This window comes from Ovis aries, chromosome 15, assembly GCF_016772045.2.
Source record: "Ovis aries strain OAR_USU_Benz2616 breed Rambouillet chromosome 15, ARS-UI_Ramb_v3.0, whole genome shotgun sequence".
Taxonomy (NCBI): Eukaryota; Metazoa; Chordata; class Mammalia; order Artiodactyla; family Bovidae; genus Ovis; species Ovis aries.
This window is the reverse complement of record NC_056068.1, coordinates 45,353,541-45,372,627: the sequence shown is the minus strand read 5'-3', so window position 1 is coordinate 45,372,627 and position 19,087 is coordinate 45,353,541. Positions and strand designations below refer to the sequence as shown.

Genomic DNA, 19,087 nt, shown 5'->3' with positions numbered 1-19,087 from the left:
TCAGTGATCAATGCAAAGGAATAGAGGAAAACAATAGAATAGGAAAGACTAGAGATCTCTTCATGAAGAAGGCAATGGCACCCCGCTCCAGTACTCTTGCCTGGAAAATCCCATGGATGGAGGAGCCTAGAAGGCTGCAGTCCATGGGGTCGCTGAGGGTTGGGCATGACTGAGCGACTTAACTTTCACTTTTCACTTTCATGCATTGGAGAAGGAAATGGCAACCGACTCCAGTGTTCTTGCCTGGAGAACCCTAGGGACGGGGAAGCCTGGTGGGCTGCCGTCTATGAGGTCACACAGAGTTAGACACGACTGAAGTGACTTAGCAGCAGCAGCAGAGATCTCTTCAAGAAAATTAGAGATACCAAGGGAACATTTCATGCAATGATGGGCACAATAAAGGACAGAAATGGTATGGACCTAACAGAAGCAGATGATATTAAGAAGAGGTGGCAAGAATACACTGAAGAACTGTACAAATAAGATCTTTACAACCCATATAATCACGATGGTGTGATCACTCACCTAGAGCCAGACATAAAGGTTGTTCATTTATGTAAACTCAAATATGGCCAGATATTTGTAAATTAAATAAAAATGCAGATGTCTAATTCATTTTTACTAACGTACAGTTCCAGGACCCTCAGTTTCTAAAACTTTGTTTCTTTAACAGTTTCCTTTTTAAATTTTTCATGAAATAAATGTCCTATTTCATGATTTTATGAGCATGTTAGAAATGGTTTCAGAACCAAAACTTCTAACATGCATAGCTTCTCTTAAGATGTATGGACCTGTGAATATCATATTTAACACATTACTTGGATAGCTGTTAGATAGCCAATACATATAGTAAGCTGGAGTCAAACCAAGAGAAGGTACTTGGTTTTCTCTCACCCTCACACTATTGGTTATCCTTTTTAATTAATTTTTATATGAATCTTTACAATCTAGGACTCTAATTTCTGAGTGTGATTGAGGTTGTTGGATCCATCTTGCTAACCAGCATGCCTGAACCGTTAGTATCAGCTGCCTAGAGTGTATATTTACTTAATGACAATGGATTCTGGCTCCTACTTTGCCAATAAGGTTTAAAACTCTCCATGAAGCTTCCAGCTGGAGAAATACTACCTTAAATGAGATTATGGACAATTCTAGAATCTCCCAAATCTTGCTGCTGGCTGTGTCACCCAGAAAAGGTCTTTAGAATGGTTAATCCTGAGAAAACAGGAAGCCATCCTAAAGGGACACGTGTTTGCCTTTTTGATCTAAGGTCTCCCATCCAAGAATTAGACGATTCTAATTCCATTTATTAGGGTGGAAGTCAACTTTGAAGGACCAAGGCCATATTCATACAAGAGCAGTTTTAGTCATGTGGGATTTGGATGAAATTGCACCATCTATATATCAACACGGAGTCATGGTGACCATGATGTTCGATTTAACTCAAACGTTCCTCGTATTGATCAGTCAGGCTCTTGCTGGAGGGGCTCCCTGGCTGCTCCATCACCAGGATCTCTTATCTGCTTGGCCCATGCCCTTTCTGCAAATGTTACTTTAGCAGTGTCTTCCCTTTCCACCCTAAGAGAAATAGGACCCTCACTATCCCCCACCTACCAGCACTAGGTCCCTTACCCCACTGTTCTTCTCCTTAGCAAAGATAACATAAGATATACTACACTTCTGATAGATCTCTACTTCTTCAATAGACTGTAAGCTCCATGGGAGGGGTGGGAGTCAGGAGGATGGGAGGAAAATTTGGATATTTTATTCCCTTCAAGAGAAGACCAAGAAAACTGTCAGGCAGGAAACAGATGCTCAAAAATTACAGGAATTATTGGATGGATGAATAAAGGGAAGTGGTTTATTAGGAATCCTCCAGTCTAGGAAAGGTCAGAGGAGCTAGGCCCAACTCCCAGACTCTCTCTTCCCCACGTTATTGATTATCTGGAAAGGAGGCTGTGTGCTCCAAGGTGTGCTGCACCCAGAGGAGCCTATAATGAACAATGTATCTTTTCCTAGCAGCAATGTGTCATAAAGCTGTTCTCAGACTGAGACTCAGGCAGGGAGCGGGAGGGTGAGAGCCGCCCCTTGCCCCGCGAACTAATGGCCAGGCCTTGCGGGTCCAACCGCCCCAGGCGGTGCACGCTGCCCTGGCGCGCTTTTGCAGCACTCGCAGCTCCGGAGGGAGTTTTAGTGAAACGATCTAAGAATGAGTTTCCCTTTCGCATTAGAGGGTACCCCTTCTCTTTTTCCTTTCTCTCTGGTTCGCGGTTTTCAGAGCTGGAATGGAATCTTCGCCACCAGTGTCCACCGTGCGACTCAAGGTATGGAATAACCCTCTTCTCTGCGCGTGTTTTGCCAGCTCTAAAATACAGTTACACCCCGTGAAAGTCTTGCCAGAACCCGCATTCTGTGTGGAAGACAAGGAAGGGCAGGCCGACCGCCAGCCCGAGGCCCAGGAGGGGAGCTGCTAGGACCCCCCGAGTGGAGAACGCAGCCGGCTGCAGGGCGCGGGAGACGACCCGGCGGGAGAGGCCACTTCCCACGTTCCAGTCCGCCGCACCTGGGGAGGCGGGGAGCCCGGGATGAGGTGCGCACGTGGGTGAGGAGTCCAGTTTGGTCGAAGACCTAGTGTGGCCTTTAACTCCCGAGTGCAACGCCTGCTTCTTAAGGGTCAGGTGGTATGATTTTCCCCTCTTTCGTGAATCCTAATGGATTCCGGCACTCCTCTCGCCTCTCTGCCCCAGCAGGTGTTTATCCTTCAATCCCGGATTCTTCCCTCCACCTGTGCTTCGCCTTTATTCCTCCACCCCATGCAGCCTCCGCCCCATTCTCGCCGCACTGAAAACAAAACTGTCAGCTCTGCAGTCTCTGGGCTCCTCGCTGAAGTTCTTTTTCCCCCTGTAAGTAGCAAAGTTCTGAAAAGAATAGCGCGTATTTGCTCACTGCATCAGTCACCCTCTACCCCCATAGTACTGAGACTATCACTCACACTTCTTCTTCCCCAGCAGAGACCTAAAATTGCTCTCTTCACAGAGGTTTCCCTTGAACTCCCACTCGCCAAATTCAAGTACAGGTATTCATTTCTTTGTCTTTTTTAACATTTGACAAATATATTGCCTTTCACCTTTTAATTTTTTTTCACTTATTTAAGTAATGTAATCTTATTAAAGAAAGTTGTCACAGATTGTCCTAAGCCCAAAACACAACCGTGGTTGATACTTTGGTGTATTTTTTTTTTTTTTAATGCAGAGGTTTCAGTTCTTTGGTTGTAATCTTCATACTCCTACTATTTGCTTTTAACCATGCATGTGTTGCATATTGCTGTATGAAGAGATCATTTTAATAGCTGAAAAAGTGTTTCATTTTTTATGCATTCATTTCATTAATCATCTTTAAATTTTAATTAGTTGACATTTATGTTATGCACAGAAAATTATTCTGTTATGCCCAACACTTTCTTTTCTGTATTTGTAATTCTTCTCATTGGTTAATTTCCCAGAGAGAGGTTACTGATTGAAAAGTCATGTATGTTTTTGAAGTTCTGCATAGTCGTGTTAAACACGCAGCTTTCAAGAGTGTAGCAAATAACATTTACACTAACAATGGTCCATCCCATTCTCATTGTCAATGTGGTGGTGTTTTTAAACTTTATTTTTTGCCATTTTAATAAGTGTGGAGTGGTATCACCTGGTTTGTGTTAGTTTGGTATCTGCTTAAGTTTGACCATTTTCTGAAATATTTATTATCCATTTTCCCCTCTGTCTGAAGTGGTTATTTGCAATAATTTTATTTAAGTGCTTTTCTAATATATTTGTCTTATTTCTTTCTGGTCATATGAACTAAAATCGTTATTTTAGAGGAGACTATAACTCATATAGAAGACAGTATTCAAAATAAATGTGCATTTAGTGAGTGACAACTGAATGATTACCCATGTAAGCCGTCACCAGATCAAGGAATAGAACATTACTATTGCTATATTATACTATATTAACTTATTACCATTACTATAGAGTGCCCAAGAGCCCAGGGGATCTTTCCTGATTACAAATTCCTCCCTCCCTGCAGAGGTAACAATAAGCCAGTTTTTTTTGGTAGCTACTTCCTTACCACTAGCCCATTTTTTAAATATGGCTTTAACACTTATATGTGTATCTGTAAACAGTATACCAGTTTAGGTGTTTTTTTACTTTTTTAGTTTTGATTTTTTTAATAAATTGAATTATATAGTTTATAATCTTTGGGGGGTTGACTTCTTTCATGGGTAATGTTTGTGTGATTCATCCTAATGGCATGTAGCTACAGGTCATATATTTTCTTTGCTGTCTAGGATTTTGATGTATGAATTTATTGCAGTTAATTTATTGGTTCTACTTATAGTGTTACTCTGGATCTTTTCCAGTGCATAAGAATTGGCAAACAATGCTGATGTGGCTATTTTTGTATGTCTCTTGGCATATACTTGCACACACACATTTCTGTTAGGTATATTCTGAGGACTATAATTCCTAAGCCATAGGGTATACATAAATTCAACTAAAAATAACCATTTTGTTTTAGAATAGTTTTAGATTTATGGAAAGAGTTCTAATGCACCCATCACCCAATTTCCCCTATTTTTAACATCTTGCATTACTGTAGTATATTCGTAACAGCAAAGATATGAACTAAAACTATTATTCACACTTAGTTCAGATTTCACAATATTTTTCCTGGTATTCTTTCTGCTCTTGAATCCTTTCCAAGACACCATATTGTCATTAGGCATCTTGTCTCCTTAGTCTTCTCTGGTCTGTAACAGTTTCTCAGTCTTTCCTTGTTTTTTTTTAGTTTTGTGGGTTTTTTGGGGGGTGGGGATGGATGTGCAAGTTACTTAATTAGGCTCCTTGTAAGAAGTTCAGAACACTACTTGGTGAGGGTAAATTCCATTTGTGAGAGCAAACACAGAGTTGGGGGTAGCCCTGGAGCTGAGGAGCAGCTTTGATTCTTTGCAGAATTTGAGTCCACACCCTTTCTGATCGGCCTTGTGCTGCTCTGTAGTCTTCTATTTCTCCCTCTGTGGGTGGGTCAGAGATCTCACCTTCCTGTTGCCTAGACTTACACAGCTTCTTCTTGAAGTAAGCATCAGTGAGATGTTCTGGGATTTTCATTCCACTGGTATCAATTTTAGAGGAGGCGGTAATGACAAATTTCTGGTGTGTTCTGTGCAGAGGAACCTGATTGAGGGACAGAGGCCCAGTCACAAGTAGCAAGCTACTGCCCGGCTTGCTTCAGGACAGTGACCGCTTGCCTCTGTGGCACCCAGTGAGGATGATCTGTATGGCCCCTGGAGTGATGCTGGTGCCCTGCTTTCTCACAGGCTTACTGAAGGGTTTTCTGCCATGACTCAGCAGCTTTCCAGGCACATCTTCAGTACGATAATACCTAAGCATTTTGCGCAGTTTGACCACTCAGGTACCACCATTCTTGTTACCACCAACTGGTTTTGTGACATTAGCAAGAACCTGCATGTTCTTTTTCTTTTCAACCTTGGATTTCGCCACTGAGTACTTCCTCTTGTACAAGCCTTTCTGTAACACATAGCCGATTGGGAATATCTACCAATTCCTCTGATCTGGACAGGGTTTCAGCTGCAGTAGGGTTTCCCCTTCTTAACCTTCTTCACTTTTTAAATTTTCTCACCAGCATCAGCCTTCTTGGCTTTGGGGTTTTTACCCTTAGTATCTGGCTTCTTAGCCTTTTCACCCGCCATCTTGCAAGATAGGAAAGAGCTCAGTCTTTCCTTATTTTTGATCTTGATAGTTTTGAGAAGTACTGGCCAGGTATTTGTAGCATTTCATTTAAGTTTGTCTAGTATTTTCCTCATGGTTAGACTGGGATTACAGATTTAGGAGAAGAATATCACGGTGGTCATAAGCCTTTCTCATCAATCACATCAGTGGTACATACTGTCAGTGGTGACTTACGGTTGATGATATTAACCTTAATCACCAGTATTTGTCAGGTTTCTTCATGGTTCACACTCCTAGGTGGTAGTGGGCTGGGGGTAAGATCTACCTCCTGGAGGAGGAAACTGCTACAAAAAGTATTTGGAATTCTTCTGTAAGATTTGTCTTCCCCCACCCCACCCCCATTAATTTATTTTTATCAGTTTGGACATAGACACTTGTTTTATCCTTTAGGTTATGATCCAATACAATGTTATTTACTTTGCCACTGGGAGCTCTTTTGGGTTTGTTCTTATGTATTTCTGATGTACCTAATCCTTTTCCTTTCCTTACTTTCTGGCATAACAAGAAGCTCTAGACTCTTAGCTCATATACTCCCAGCCTCAGCTCTAGAATCAACAGTTTTTCCAAGGAGCCCTCATTAGTAGTTAATGCCAACAGTTATAAAGTGGTTTTACTAATTTAAATTTCAGCCCTTTATTTGTCAAATTTCCTATAAACATTAGCTGTTTTCAGTTTACTTTTTGCATTTGACTTCCTATGGACAAGTTTTATTTTCAACATATTTAACAATGTATCTCCTGATAGTTATCCTGATTCTTGATCATTTCCCTTAATTTTCCCAAGCTGAGAAATTCCTAATCTCCTAAAATGTAATGAATGTGCTCTGATTTATCCCAGTCTACTTTGAACTATTAACAATGTCCTGATTTATGTATCTGAGATTTATTATGTGAGGATACTAATTTTTGTCTGAATGATTTACAAGTTGTCCTAATAATCTTCACTGAATGTTCCCCTTCACAGTTATATTTCTTGTCTTATATGCTGCCTTTTCCTGAGCTGTCTGCTCTGTTTCTTTGATTTGTTACAGTAATGACATGGAGAAGGGCTGATGAATCATATATACAGCAGTAGACGTTAAGGCTTTGAAATTGGTTTCAACTGGGGCAATATGCTCCCCTGGGGACATCTGGCAATGTCCAAAGACATATTGTCACAGCTGTGGGAGATTGAGGTTCTAATGGCATGTGGTGGGCAGAGTCCAGGAAGGCCACTGAACATCATACAGTGTACTTACAGTGTCCCCCAAATAAAGAATCATCTGGCAAAAGATGTTAATGGTGGTGAGGTTGAGAAACTGTTATAGGAGATTCCAGTGGCCCTATAAAGGAAGTCAGGCAGAAACACCTGAAAAGGGTAGGAATATCCTGTTTCTTAGATAGAATGCAACTCTTCCAAGACCTTGTCATCTCTACCCTCTTTGGAAAAGAATCCCTCCTTCCTTTATGTTCTGCCGTTATATATTTAGAAGTCTTCCCTTTCCCCTAGCCCAGTGTTGAGCAAAAGTCAGGTATCAGAGAATGGTCATGCTGATTTCATTAAATCAGAATTCCCAGTGCCTGAAAAATAAAGTAAAATTAAAAGGCAAGTGGTTCATAGTAGAAAGAAAATGAGCTTTGTAGCCTGATAAGTTCCTTGTCAACTCTGTAACCTGGACAAACTTATTAAGTTCTGAGTCCATGCATCTGTAAAATGTAGATAAAACCAAGCTTTGGGGACTAGAGAACATTTTCATAAACTATCTCTGTAGGTTCTCAATAAATATGATAATTATTAATACATGCTGAGAGAATAACTTATTTTGAGCAAATATTCTTTAACTATCATAGGTGGTAAAAATTTCCATCAATAAATTTGCAAATTGAAATAGATCCTCTTAGGCCATGGGTTCCCATTTTAGTTCAGAACATTTTGGAATTTATGAATGCCTTCCCAGAAAAGGAGTCATACCAGATAACATCTGCTTTCCTTTTCCCAAAAGTATAAGCACAGGAAGATCACAAAACAGGAAAAAAAGAAAAATCCTTAAAGAACAACATAAAATCTTTGGAAAGGAGGCCAAGGCATATTGTACTCTATCAGAGTTGTAGATATCATTCTGTAGAAACAGAAGGGATTCAGAAGTTGCAAATCTTGGCTCAAAGGAGCACCTAGAAAGACAGGAGGAAGATGAAGCATGAGGTATTATAAGAGCCAAAGAGAAAGAGCATCAAGAATTATGACACTGTTAAAATTGTAATACTATATATATGAGACCTTATAAATTAGGGGCATGTATTATCTTCTAATCCTTGCAGAGGTAGGTACTGTTATTTTTCCTACTTAAAAATATAAACATTGAATCCCCCAAATGCCTACCTATTGGGTTTTACAACAGTGATCATTGGTATGAGTTTTCCCAGTGAAACTGGGGTAGCAAAAGTTAGATTGCAAGGGACTGAGGAGGTATAATAGGTAAAGTATAGAAGACTGAGGATGTTTGAAGAGGAAGGAGATGTGGAGTAAAGGAAATATTTGTAAAAGACTAAGGTGGACTTGGGCACGTTTAAATGCTGGTGAGAAGGACCTCGAGGACAGGGAGAAGTTGAGGCTTGAGAAGGGAAGGGAGATTTTTGATGGACTAAGTCCCTTAATTCCTGATGCTGATGAGATTGAGATCACAGGTGAAGGAATGAGCTGTAGAAAAGGAGCTGGCGCTCACATCTTTTGTTACAGGAAAAGAGGGAACAGATAAGCCCCCATGCAGTGATAACTGTACTTTTCTGGGCAGGAAGTTGAGGGTGTGGTATTCTATATCGCATTTTCCCTCACCTACCATATTTTGTATGTTCTGGAGAAATTTTAGTGTTCCTTTGAAGTTTCCTCAAATTGACTCCTTTTTGCTTCTTTTAAAAAATTATTGTAGAACCTGTTTTGGTTGGATTCTATCTATAATGTAGAGTATCTCTACAGTGCCATTAAAGCAAACAAAAACAATCCTGTAACAGCTGATAACTCACCAATTACTATATGAGAAACTCCTGATTTACCTTGTAACTTTGAGATAATTCACCTTCTGTTTAAGAAGTAAAATTTCCCTCTGTACATTTTTTTTTTCTTCCCCCATTCATCTTTTCCAATCCCACTGGCAAGAGTAGCAAGTGGCATATGAAAGGCTGGAAAGGAGAGGAGGGCTTGAAGAAAGATCTAGGGTGTGTTCCAGGTGTATCACTTACTACCTCTGTCTCTTTAGGCAAATCACTGAAGAGGTAATGGCGAATTTGAACATCAGATTTTAATGATTAACTGGAGTTCCTGTGCTAAATGAGAAATTGAATAAGGCTCTTAAGATGGCTGATAAATAAGGAAAACACAGGGCTCAGAAGACTAAGATTTAATAGCATCTGAAGAACTGTCATGGGAGTGAGGGGATGAAACTGTCCAGTTAACTAGAAAGTATTAGTTTAAGAGTTTAAAAGATTCTACAGAGTTTGAGTGGTTGTTGATAAAGTCTGAGTGAGAACATTGGAGTGAAGTGCTGGAGTGGGATGAGGTCATGAGAGTTGAGGTCAGGGATGGGTGAGAATGCTGTTTTGGAAGGGCTTTATCTTTGAACTCATCTATAATAATTTTGGTATTGAATAGGTGTGAAAGGAGCTTGTGAGCTAGGGAACACAGATCACCAGGAGCTGGTATGGACGTATGACTAGAGCTGACATAACCAGACAAGAAAAAGTTGGCATATGCCCCTTGCATGCCATGCTTTAGGAGTTAATGGTGGAGGCACAGTAATAACATTTCATAGTTTGAGGTGCATGCTGGGTGTTGGTAGGGGAGAGAGTGAATGAAGAAATTTGCCAGTACTTAGTAGGAGCCTGTTCTGAGCCAGGTGATACATGAACTCTACCTCATTTAATCCAGGCCATAGTCCTCTGAGATTGGTTCTGATGTCCTCGCTTTGCAGAAGAGTAATGAGAGATGGATTGCCTCCCTTGATTTCTTACAGCTCATAAGCATGGGGCTGGGAGCAACTCTGGGGAAGGTGGAAGAAACACAATTAGAGAAATGCTTTTATGATAGAAAATATATTACAGTGGACAGGAGGTTAGTACGGAGCCTGAAACAGTGGGCTTCAATAAGTTTGTTGAATTAGTCTGTGTGTTTAGAGGTATTTCATTCTCTAATCTTATTTTTCCACAGGTCCCAGTTATCCCATGTTCTTTGGATTATCTTTCCCCACTGAAGCTTGAATATTAATCCATAGACAAGATGACGCATTTGTCGTCTTCCTCCTTCTTTTCTGATTTTGGGCTGCTATTGTATTTGGAGGAGCTAAACAAACAGGAATTAATTAGATTCAAGTCATTTCTAAAGAATGAGACCCTGGAACCCGGGTCCTGCAGGATACCCTGGTCTGAAGTGAAGAAGGCCAAACGGAAGGATTTGGCTGACTTGATGAGCAAGTATTATCCAGGAGAGCAAGCCTGGAAGGTGGCTCTAAGTATCTTTGGCAAGATGAACCTCAAGGAACTGTGTGAGAGAGCAAAAGCAGAGATCAACTGTGAGTGATGTTGGAGATATACCTGGGGGTAGGGAGAAGGGGGTGCTTCCTGGAGCCCATTGATTCTGCGAAAGGGACTTGGGAATGAAGTCCAGGCCATTTGGTTCACAAGTTCCATGGAGGTCAGGTATATAATGGGAGTTTGTTAGATCATTTGAGGAGCACTAAAAGGCTGAAGAGTTTTGAGTACTGTTGTTCAGTATGGCTCCTTAGGATATACTATGCTAAGTCATGTCAGTTGTGTCCGATTCTGTGCAACCCCATGGACTGTAGCCTGCCAGGCTCCTTTGTCCATGGGGTTCCCCAGGCAAGAATTCTAGAGTGGGTTGCCATGCCCTTCTCCAGAGTATGGCTCCTTAATTGGCAGTAATTCATCCATCTACAGTATTATAAAGTTAAAAATAAAAAATAAAGAGCACACACACACACAAACAAAACTAACCATGAAAAAAAAAAAAAAAAAAACAGAATGATTAGAAAGAATTGCCCCATCTAGTGTTCCTTTGCCTAAACTACAAATAAAGTAATTAGGCTGGCCTACATTTTAAGAATACTCAAATAAGACCTTAAACCTTTGCTGAAATATGAGGAATGGGCAAAAAAATATATATATATTAAGGGACATAAAAACTATTTTTTGTCATTCCTAGGTGTGAAATACTGTAGACATCTAAAATTCCTTACTCACATTTAATGCTTTACAGCTCCAAAATTTATATCCATTATTTCTTTTGAGCCTCACCTCATCCCCATGAGGTCAATACAGACAAGGAAACTTAGGCTTAGACTAGACCACGTGCCTCAGAGTTACAGGGTGGGAGGCGTGGCAAGAAGTGTCATGCCTCAGTGTTCACACCACATCACTTTCCCATCAGCTAAGCTGGTGGAGTCTGCGGCTCTGTTGGCTCTAGTTTCTTAAATCCAGATGATCACAGAATTGGACCACGGAGGAAAATTCTGGCCCCTGTGTGGCCGTCAGCAAATAATTGTCTTTGATAAATCTCATGTTCCTTTTGGAACCTGTTGCAGGGACTGTCCAGACTATGAGACCAGAGGACACTGAGGCCGGAGAGGTACAGGGTGATCAGGAAGCAGTGCTGGGTAAGTAGCTGGGCTTTTTGTCCGATTTGGGAGGTTTGAGCTTTTGAAGCATAGTGGGGGAGGATTATCTCTAAGGGGACTTTTGTTCAACTCTTGCTAATTTCTTATGATATACTACCTGCTCAGTGATTATCACGGAGAAGGCAATGGCACCCCACTCCAGTACTGTTGCCTGGAAAATCCCATGGACGGAGAAGCCTGGTGGGCTGCAGTCCACTGGGTCGCTGGGTTGGACATGACTGAGCGACTTCACTTTCACTTTTCACTTTCATGCGCTGGAGAAGGAAATGGCAACCCACTCCAGTGTTCTTGCCTGGAGAATCCTAGGGATTGGGGAGCCTGGTGGGCTGTCGTCTATGGGGTCGCACAGAGTCAGACATGACTGAAGTGACTTAGCAGCAGCAACAGTGATTATCATTCAGAAGGAATTGACAAAACCAGCTCTCAGGACAAAATCAGACACAGGACCATGTTAATTCAGAGTCTTTAGAAATGACCCTGTCACAGATCATCTGATGAACAAAGGTATCTTAATATCTTGTTTTATGGACTGAAGAGTTCATAAGAGTTCGTAAGAGTTGGCAGGGACAATTTGGCTTGTTGCATCTCCTCTCTTCTGTTCAAAATGATACTCTAATTGAGTTCCAGGATGGTGACCAACTAATCTACATAAAATGTAATTTCTAGGGCTGGGTTTTCTTAGTCCTAATTCAATACCATTTCCAGTCCCCCTGCTTTGTTTTGAATTCTATATTATCTGAATCCCAGTTTCTATAAATTGAAGTATAATACAGAGAAAATTGGACCATGTGAGAAGCCTTTGTTCTTAACTCAGCTATGCTGCTTTTTAATGGGCTACATTATTTCATTCAAAAAATAATTGAGAGCCTACTTTGTTCCAAGAACTGATAAATAAAAATTTCCTATTGTGTTAAATGATTCTGAAGATAAGTTCCTGCTTGAGCCGTGATTTCTGATACAATATAAGGAAGTTTATTTTTGTGGTATTATGAGCTGTAAATTTAGGAAAGCAAGATTCTACCTCCATAGAAATTTACTTTATAAAATTTGTAAGGTAGATAAAGTATTACAAAGAAAGTAGATTATCCCTCTAACCATGATTTTTAAAAAGTACAGCAGTGTCTGAGATGTTATACCATAAAAAGGAGTATCTGACTTCTAATATCATACTGAGGGAGAAATAAGGATAATTTAGTGGGATCTGAACTTTGTTAGATGTTTGTACTGAAGGCCTTAGTAGAACAAAGAAAAGAATGATATACTTTAAAAAATTAAAGTAATTCCAGCTTGAGATATGTGCTGTGAATGAAAAATATACTATGTTCTGAGAGAATGTATGGAGGAAGGAATCCCATTAGTATTCAGATTGTGATTGCATTGAATCTGTAGGTTGCCTTGGGTGATATGGTCATCTTCACTTTCTGGAGAGTTTTTATTCTAAATGGATATGAATTTTGTCAGATGCTTTTTTGGCATCTATTTAAATGATTGTGTGATTTTTGTTATTTGTTTATGCAGTCTCACACTTATTGATTTGCAGATACTGAACTTTCCTTGGGGATAAATCCCATTTGATGATGGTGTATGATCCTTTTAATGTGTTGTTGAATTTGGATTGCTAGTGTTTTGTTGAGGGTTTTTACATCTATGTTCAATGGTGATATTGGCCTGTAATTTTCTGTGGGATCTTTGTCTGATTTTGGTATCAAGGTTATGGTGGCCTCATAGAATGAGTTTGGAAGTATTACTTCCTCTGAAATTTTTTGGAATTGTTTCAGAAGGGTAGATTTTAAGTCTTCTCTAAATGTTTGATAGAAGTCACCTGTGAAGCCATGGTCCTAGACCTTTGTTATGATCCACAGTTTCAATTTCAGTACTTGTGATTGGTCTGTCCATATTTTTTATTTATTCCTGGTTCAATCTTGGGAGATTGTATCTTTCTAAGAATTTGTCCATTTCTTCCAGGTTGTCCATTTTATTGGTATATACTTCCTTGTGGTAGTCTCTTCTTACCCTTTCTATTTCTGTGGTATCCCTTGTAATTTCTTTATTTCTAATTTTATTGATTTGAGCCTGCTCCCGTTTTTTCTTGGCGAGTCTGTCTAAATGGTTATCAATTTTGTGTATCTTTTCAAAGAACCAGCTCTTAGTTTCATTGATCTTTGCTATAGTCTTATCTCTGTTTCATTTATTTCTGCTCTAATCTTTATGATTTATTTCCTTCTTCTATTTTTAGGTTTGTTTGTTCTTCTTTCTCTAGTTTTAGGTGTTATGTTGTTTATTTGTGACTTTTCTTGTTTCCTGAGGTAAGATTTTATTGCTATCAACTTCCCTCTTAGAACTGCTTTTGCTGTATCCCATAGGATTTGGATCATTGTAGTTTCATTTTCATTTATCTCTAGGTATTTTTTGATTTCCTCTTTGATTTCTTCTGTGATCCATTGGTTGTTTAGTAGCATATTGTCTAGCCTCCTTGTGTTTGTGTCTGTTTCTATGTATTAGGTAGGCCTGTCCTGCGAGGCTCAGCAGCACACTTCCCCCTGGTCAGCAGAGCCATGTGGTCTGGGGGTGGGCCCTGTGCAGGCCCCATGGACCCTTCTGTTGCGGCAGGGCTGGCTACTGTGGACGCACTGGTAGGCATGGCTGGCCCCTGGTCCAGTTGGTTGCAAGGCCCTGCCTCGTGAAGAAGCTACTGACTGCTGGTGGAACTGATCTCAGAGGAGCTGGCTGCATGGCCTGGGGAGTCCTTGTCCTGGTGCTGTCCCACTGGTGAGGGGGGCTGGGTTGTGGCTGGCTTCAAGCCCAGGTTTGCCAGAGCTGATGTTGACCTGCTATTGGGAGGGGTTGGGGCATGTTGTGACTGGTTGCACGGTCTGGGATGACCTGGTGGTGGGTAGGACCAGATCACAAGTGCCTGGCTTTGGGAGTACAGGGGGGCCAGGACTGGCTGGTCTATTGTTGGGTGGAGCCAGATCCCAATGTGACCAGCTGTGGAGCTCTGGGGGTTCCAGGGCTGGTGCTGACCCACTGATGGGCAGGACCAGGTTTGGCTATGGCCTGGGGGTCCTACAGGTGGTAGATGAGACCAGATTCCAGGGCCATTGCTGGCCCACTGGTGGCTGGGGCTGGATTCCGGGGAAGCTGACTGAGGAGCCTAAGATATTTTGGAGCTGGTGTTTCCCTGCTGGTAGGTAGGGCCCCAGGGACTAGTGCTGACTAGCTGGTGGACATGGCTGGGTCCTGCTGCTAATGAACTAAGGGAAGGATTCCAAAATGGCTCTTGCCAGCACCTGTGTTTTCCTGGTAAAATCAACTCCCAAAGTGGCTGCTGTCAGTGTTGTGAGGGTAAGTCCCAGGTGCCTTCTGCCTCCCTGGGAGGCTCTCTAAGATCAGCCACTTACTCAAGTTCCTTTCATGTTATTGCTTCTACTCTGGGTCTCAACATGTGAGATTTTGTGTGTGCCCTTTAAGAGCAGAGTCTGTGTTTCTCACAGCCTTCCAGGCTTTCCTGAAAGTAAGCCCTGCTGTCTTCAAAGCCAAATGTTCCATGGGCTCATCTTCCTAGGGCAGGACCCCAGGGCTGAGAAGCTCAGTGTGGGGCTCAACCCTCCTGCTCCTTGAGAAACATGTTTGCAACTCTTCATGCCCATTAATGTTTTATCTGTATAAAGCAGATTACTTTGATCTATAGTTCAGATCTGTCTTCAGATCCTGTCTGGCTGTTATTGTTAATTGTTGCCTATGTTCTCTTTTTATCTGGAGAATGGCTCTGTTCTCCATACATACCATTATTTTTTTTTTTCTCTATAGAAGTACAAAGAAGAAAAAATACTTCTGGAATGAATCTAATTTTTATTTTCCATCATAGATTTCTGCATTGTCAATTCTTTTTTCCCCACAATTTATAATGTGCATTTTAAACCCACAGGAATATTTTTATTTTATTTACATTCTTTTCTCATCTAAACCAGCTGTGCTTTGATTTCAGCCTGTATCACTCCTAGTCTAGTCCAATATTAACATTGCAAATCATAGAATTAATTTTGATCATGTGTATCTTTTTTTTTTTTCAATCTCCCTTCTAACTGACTTAGGTGATGGAGCAGAATACAGAATTCAAATAAGGGAAAAATTTCACATCATGTTAGATAAGAACCATTTGCTTGGGAAATCTGAAAATTTCTGTCATGAAATTGCTCAGGGAGGCCGAGAACTGTTGGAACGTTTGTTTGAAGAAGATGTTGGAACCAGAGAGCAGCCACAGACGGTGGTCCTTCAAGGGGCTGCTGGAATAGGCAAAACAACGTTGGTGAGAATGATGATGTTAGATTGGGCACAGGGCAACCTCTACCAGCAGAAATTTACCTATGTCTTTTATCTCAATGCAAGAGAAATTAACCAGTTGAGAGAGAGAAGCTTTGTTCAGTTGCTGTCAAAGGACTGGCCCAGCACAGAAGGTCCCATTGAAAGGATTATGTCCCAGCCAAGTCGTCTCCTTTTTATTATTGATAGTTTTGATGAACTGAACTTTGCCTTTGAGGAGCCTGAGTTTGTGCTGTGCACAGACTGGACCCAAGTGCATCCTGTGTCCTTCCTCATGAGTAGTTTGCTGAGAAAAGTGATGCTCCCTGAGTCGTCCTTGTTGGTGACGACAAAACTCACAGCTTGGGGGAAACTAAAGCCTTTGTTGAAGAATCAGCATTCTCTACAGTTACTAGGTATGTCTGAGGATGCAAGACAGGAATATATTTACCAGTTTTTTGAAGACCAGAGTTGGGCCTTGCAAGTATTCAGTTCCCTAAGAAACAATGTGATGCTTTTTAACATGTGCCAAGTCCCTGCAGTATGCTGGATCGTTTGTAATTGTCTGGAGCAGCAAATGGAAAAGGGTGGTGATATCACGCTGACTTGCAAGACAACCACTTCTCTGTTTGCCTGCTGTATCTCCAGCTTGTTGACACAAGTAGATAGAAGCTTTCCTGGTCTACCCAGCCAAACCCAACTGAGGAGCCTGTGCCACTTGGCTGCCAAAGGAGTATGGACTATGACATATGTATTTTACAAGGAAAATCTCAGAAGACATGGGTTAGTGAAATCTGATGTTTCAATTTTCCTAGACACAAATATTCTTCAAAAGGACACAGTGTATGAAAACTGCTATGTGTTCACCCACCTACACATTCAGGAGTTTTTTGCAGCAATGTTCTATGTGTTGCAAGACAGTTGGGACACCAGGGATGATTCCCTTCAGTCTTTTGAAAATTTGGAGCTGGTGCTTGAAAGCAGCAGTTATAAAGACCCCCACTTGCTACAGATGAAATGCTTTTTGTTTGGCCTTTTGAATGAAGATAGAATGAAACAACTGGAGGAAACTTTTAACTGTACAATGTCATTGGAGGTGAAATGGATGATACTTCAGTGGATGGAAACGCTGGGAAACAGTGAACAGCTTCCATCACACCTGGTTTTTCTAGAGTTGTTTGCCCATTTGTATGAGACTCAAGATGAAGTATTTGTAAGCCAGGCAATGAGATATTTCCAAAAGGTTGTCATTAATATTTGTGAGGAAATCCATTTGCTTTTGTCTTCATTCTGCCTGAAGCACTGCCAGTGTTTACGGACCATGAAGCTGATGGTAACTGAGGTATTTGAGAAGAAGATGTTAAACTCAAGCTTCCCACCTGAAACTTGGTAAGTGGGTTAGGTCAGTTCCCTGGAAGTGCCCTGCAAGAGAGTGAAGGACGTAGGTGTTGTCAGAGGGAGGGGAAGAGTTGTTTAACTGAGGTCCCAGAGCCAGGATAACCTTTCAGAATTGTCCCACTTTGAGACAAGGAGGTCAGGCACTGAAACCCCCTATTGACTAGTCACAGCTACTGGTGAGGAATAGTCAAAAATGTGCCTGCAGTTGCTGTCTTGGCCTGAGGGCAATCCCCAGAGAAGCAATTGGGTGAGAGCTTCCAGCAACTAGGGAATGAGTGTTTCAGTTCTCAAGGAGGGAGGCAGCACAGTGCTAACTTCCATCCACTATATTATTTTTAAAAAAATAGAGACCAGGAATTTCTTGCTGACCTCAGAGTACATACCTCATTTGTCTTGGCTGTTTCACTTTACTGACCTCATTCACCTTCCCCATTACCTTGATATAGTTTGGCCTTTGCATGAAAGATTTAGCCCTTTAACACCATAAATAGTGAGATAAGAAATAGTAGGTGCTGAAGGAATGTTTTGAAAGACTAAATGCACCTTCAGCATTTTATGCATATTATTTTACCCTCTCTCCTTTCTCAAGTTACTTTTTCTAACTCTCTTGAACTATGGTATCAGTTCCAGATTTAATTGATTAAGGGCTTGGAGCCTCCCTGGTGGCTCAGAGGGTAAAGCATCTGCTTGCATTGCAGGAGACCTGGGTTCGATCCCTGGGTCAGGAAGATCCCCTGGAGAAGGAAATGGCAACCCACTCCAGTATTCTTGCCTGGAAAATCCCATGGACAGAGAATCCTGGTAGGCTACAGTCCATGGGGTTGCAAAGAGTCGGACACAACTGAGCGACTTCACTTCACTTCATGTGGCACACAGCTATATAATCACAGAATATTTAACATGTTATCCAAGCTAATGCTGGTCAAAACCATATCTCAATTTATTTTTAAGATTATAAAACTGAGATTCAGAGAAGTTCACCCAGAAAGTTACAGTTATCAATTATTGATTCAAGCACAGATCAAATAATAGCTAACATTTGCTTAACACATACCCAATATCCCTCTAAGGACCAGCTCATTTAGTCTCCAACAATCCTACGTAGATGCTGTTATTTCCATTTACTTATAAAAGACTGAGGTACCAAGAAGGAACATAACTTGATTGAGGTTACACATCTGATTATAGGTATTTGGTTTTCCAACTTTACCCAAGTTTTCTCGTTGCCGTTACATACAAATGTATTCCTCTTATAAGAACATGCATTTCATTTCTCTTGGAACTGTGGGAGTAGGAATTGTAGGCTGGGATGCTATGACCTTTCCTGTCCTTTGGGAGTTGTGAGTAATCACCTGCAGTCGGTTTTCTTAATTCTGACTTCATAGTTCTACTTATAGAAGACATGATTGAACCCAGAACATTAGAATGTATTTTATGCCTAATAATAAGTATTAGGAAGGAATTCTGGCAACTGTATTGCTAGTCTTTGTGCTACTTTCCCCTCATCTGTGTTATAGTGTTATCTGATTCTAGAGTTACCATTGTTGTGAAAATAAGAGACCGAGAATCGCGTTTTTTTTTTTAAAGAGACATTATAGGTGACCTCAGCCTATTTTATGACATAACTACATTGTAAGCCTCACTAGAGCGGGATCTCTTGTTCACCATTTTATACATAGTATGCAGTAAGCACCTGAATGTCTGAATGAATGATTTACCACCTCAATCTCAAATTTAAGTTTTCTCAAATTTAAGACCCTGAGTGATGTAGAGAACCACCCCCTCTGCAATGTCATTCATCCCAATTTAAGCAAGGCATGGGGGAACCAATATTTATTGAGTAGTGAAATGGATCACTATATTGCCATTTCAAACTATGCAGTTTTTACATAAGAATTACTTTGAATAAAGGCATCTGAGTTCCCAAAAT

The 19,087-nt window shown here is 40.9% G+C and overlaps 1 protein-coding gene and 1 pseudogene across 1 annotated transcript in view; one reads left to right on the top strand and one right to left on the bottom strand.

The window, feature by feature from the left end:
- The first annotated feature begins 2,829 nt into the window (after positions 1–2,829).
- Positions 2,830–19,087, top strand: part of NLRP14 (NLR family pyrin domain containing 14) — a 42,370-nt gene continuing 26,112 nt past the window's right edge. The window contains exons 1-4 of the mRNA XM_042233101.2: positions 2,830–2,903; positions 9,975–10,335; positions 11,365–11,436; positions 15,552–17,148. Coding sequence (XP_042089035.1) covers positions 10,044–10,335; positions 11,365–11,436; positions 15,552–17,148 — 1,961 coding nt within the window. The 5' untranslated portion in view covers positions 2,830–2,903; positions 9,975–10,043. The remainder of the gene's footprint in view (positions 2,904–9,974; positions 10,336–11,364; positions 11,437–15,551; positions 17,149–19,087) is intronic.
- LOC101112510 (large ribosomal subunit protein eL6-like) lies at positions 4,861–5,775 on the bottom strand (annotated as a pseudogene).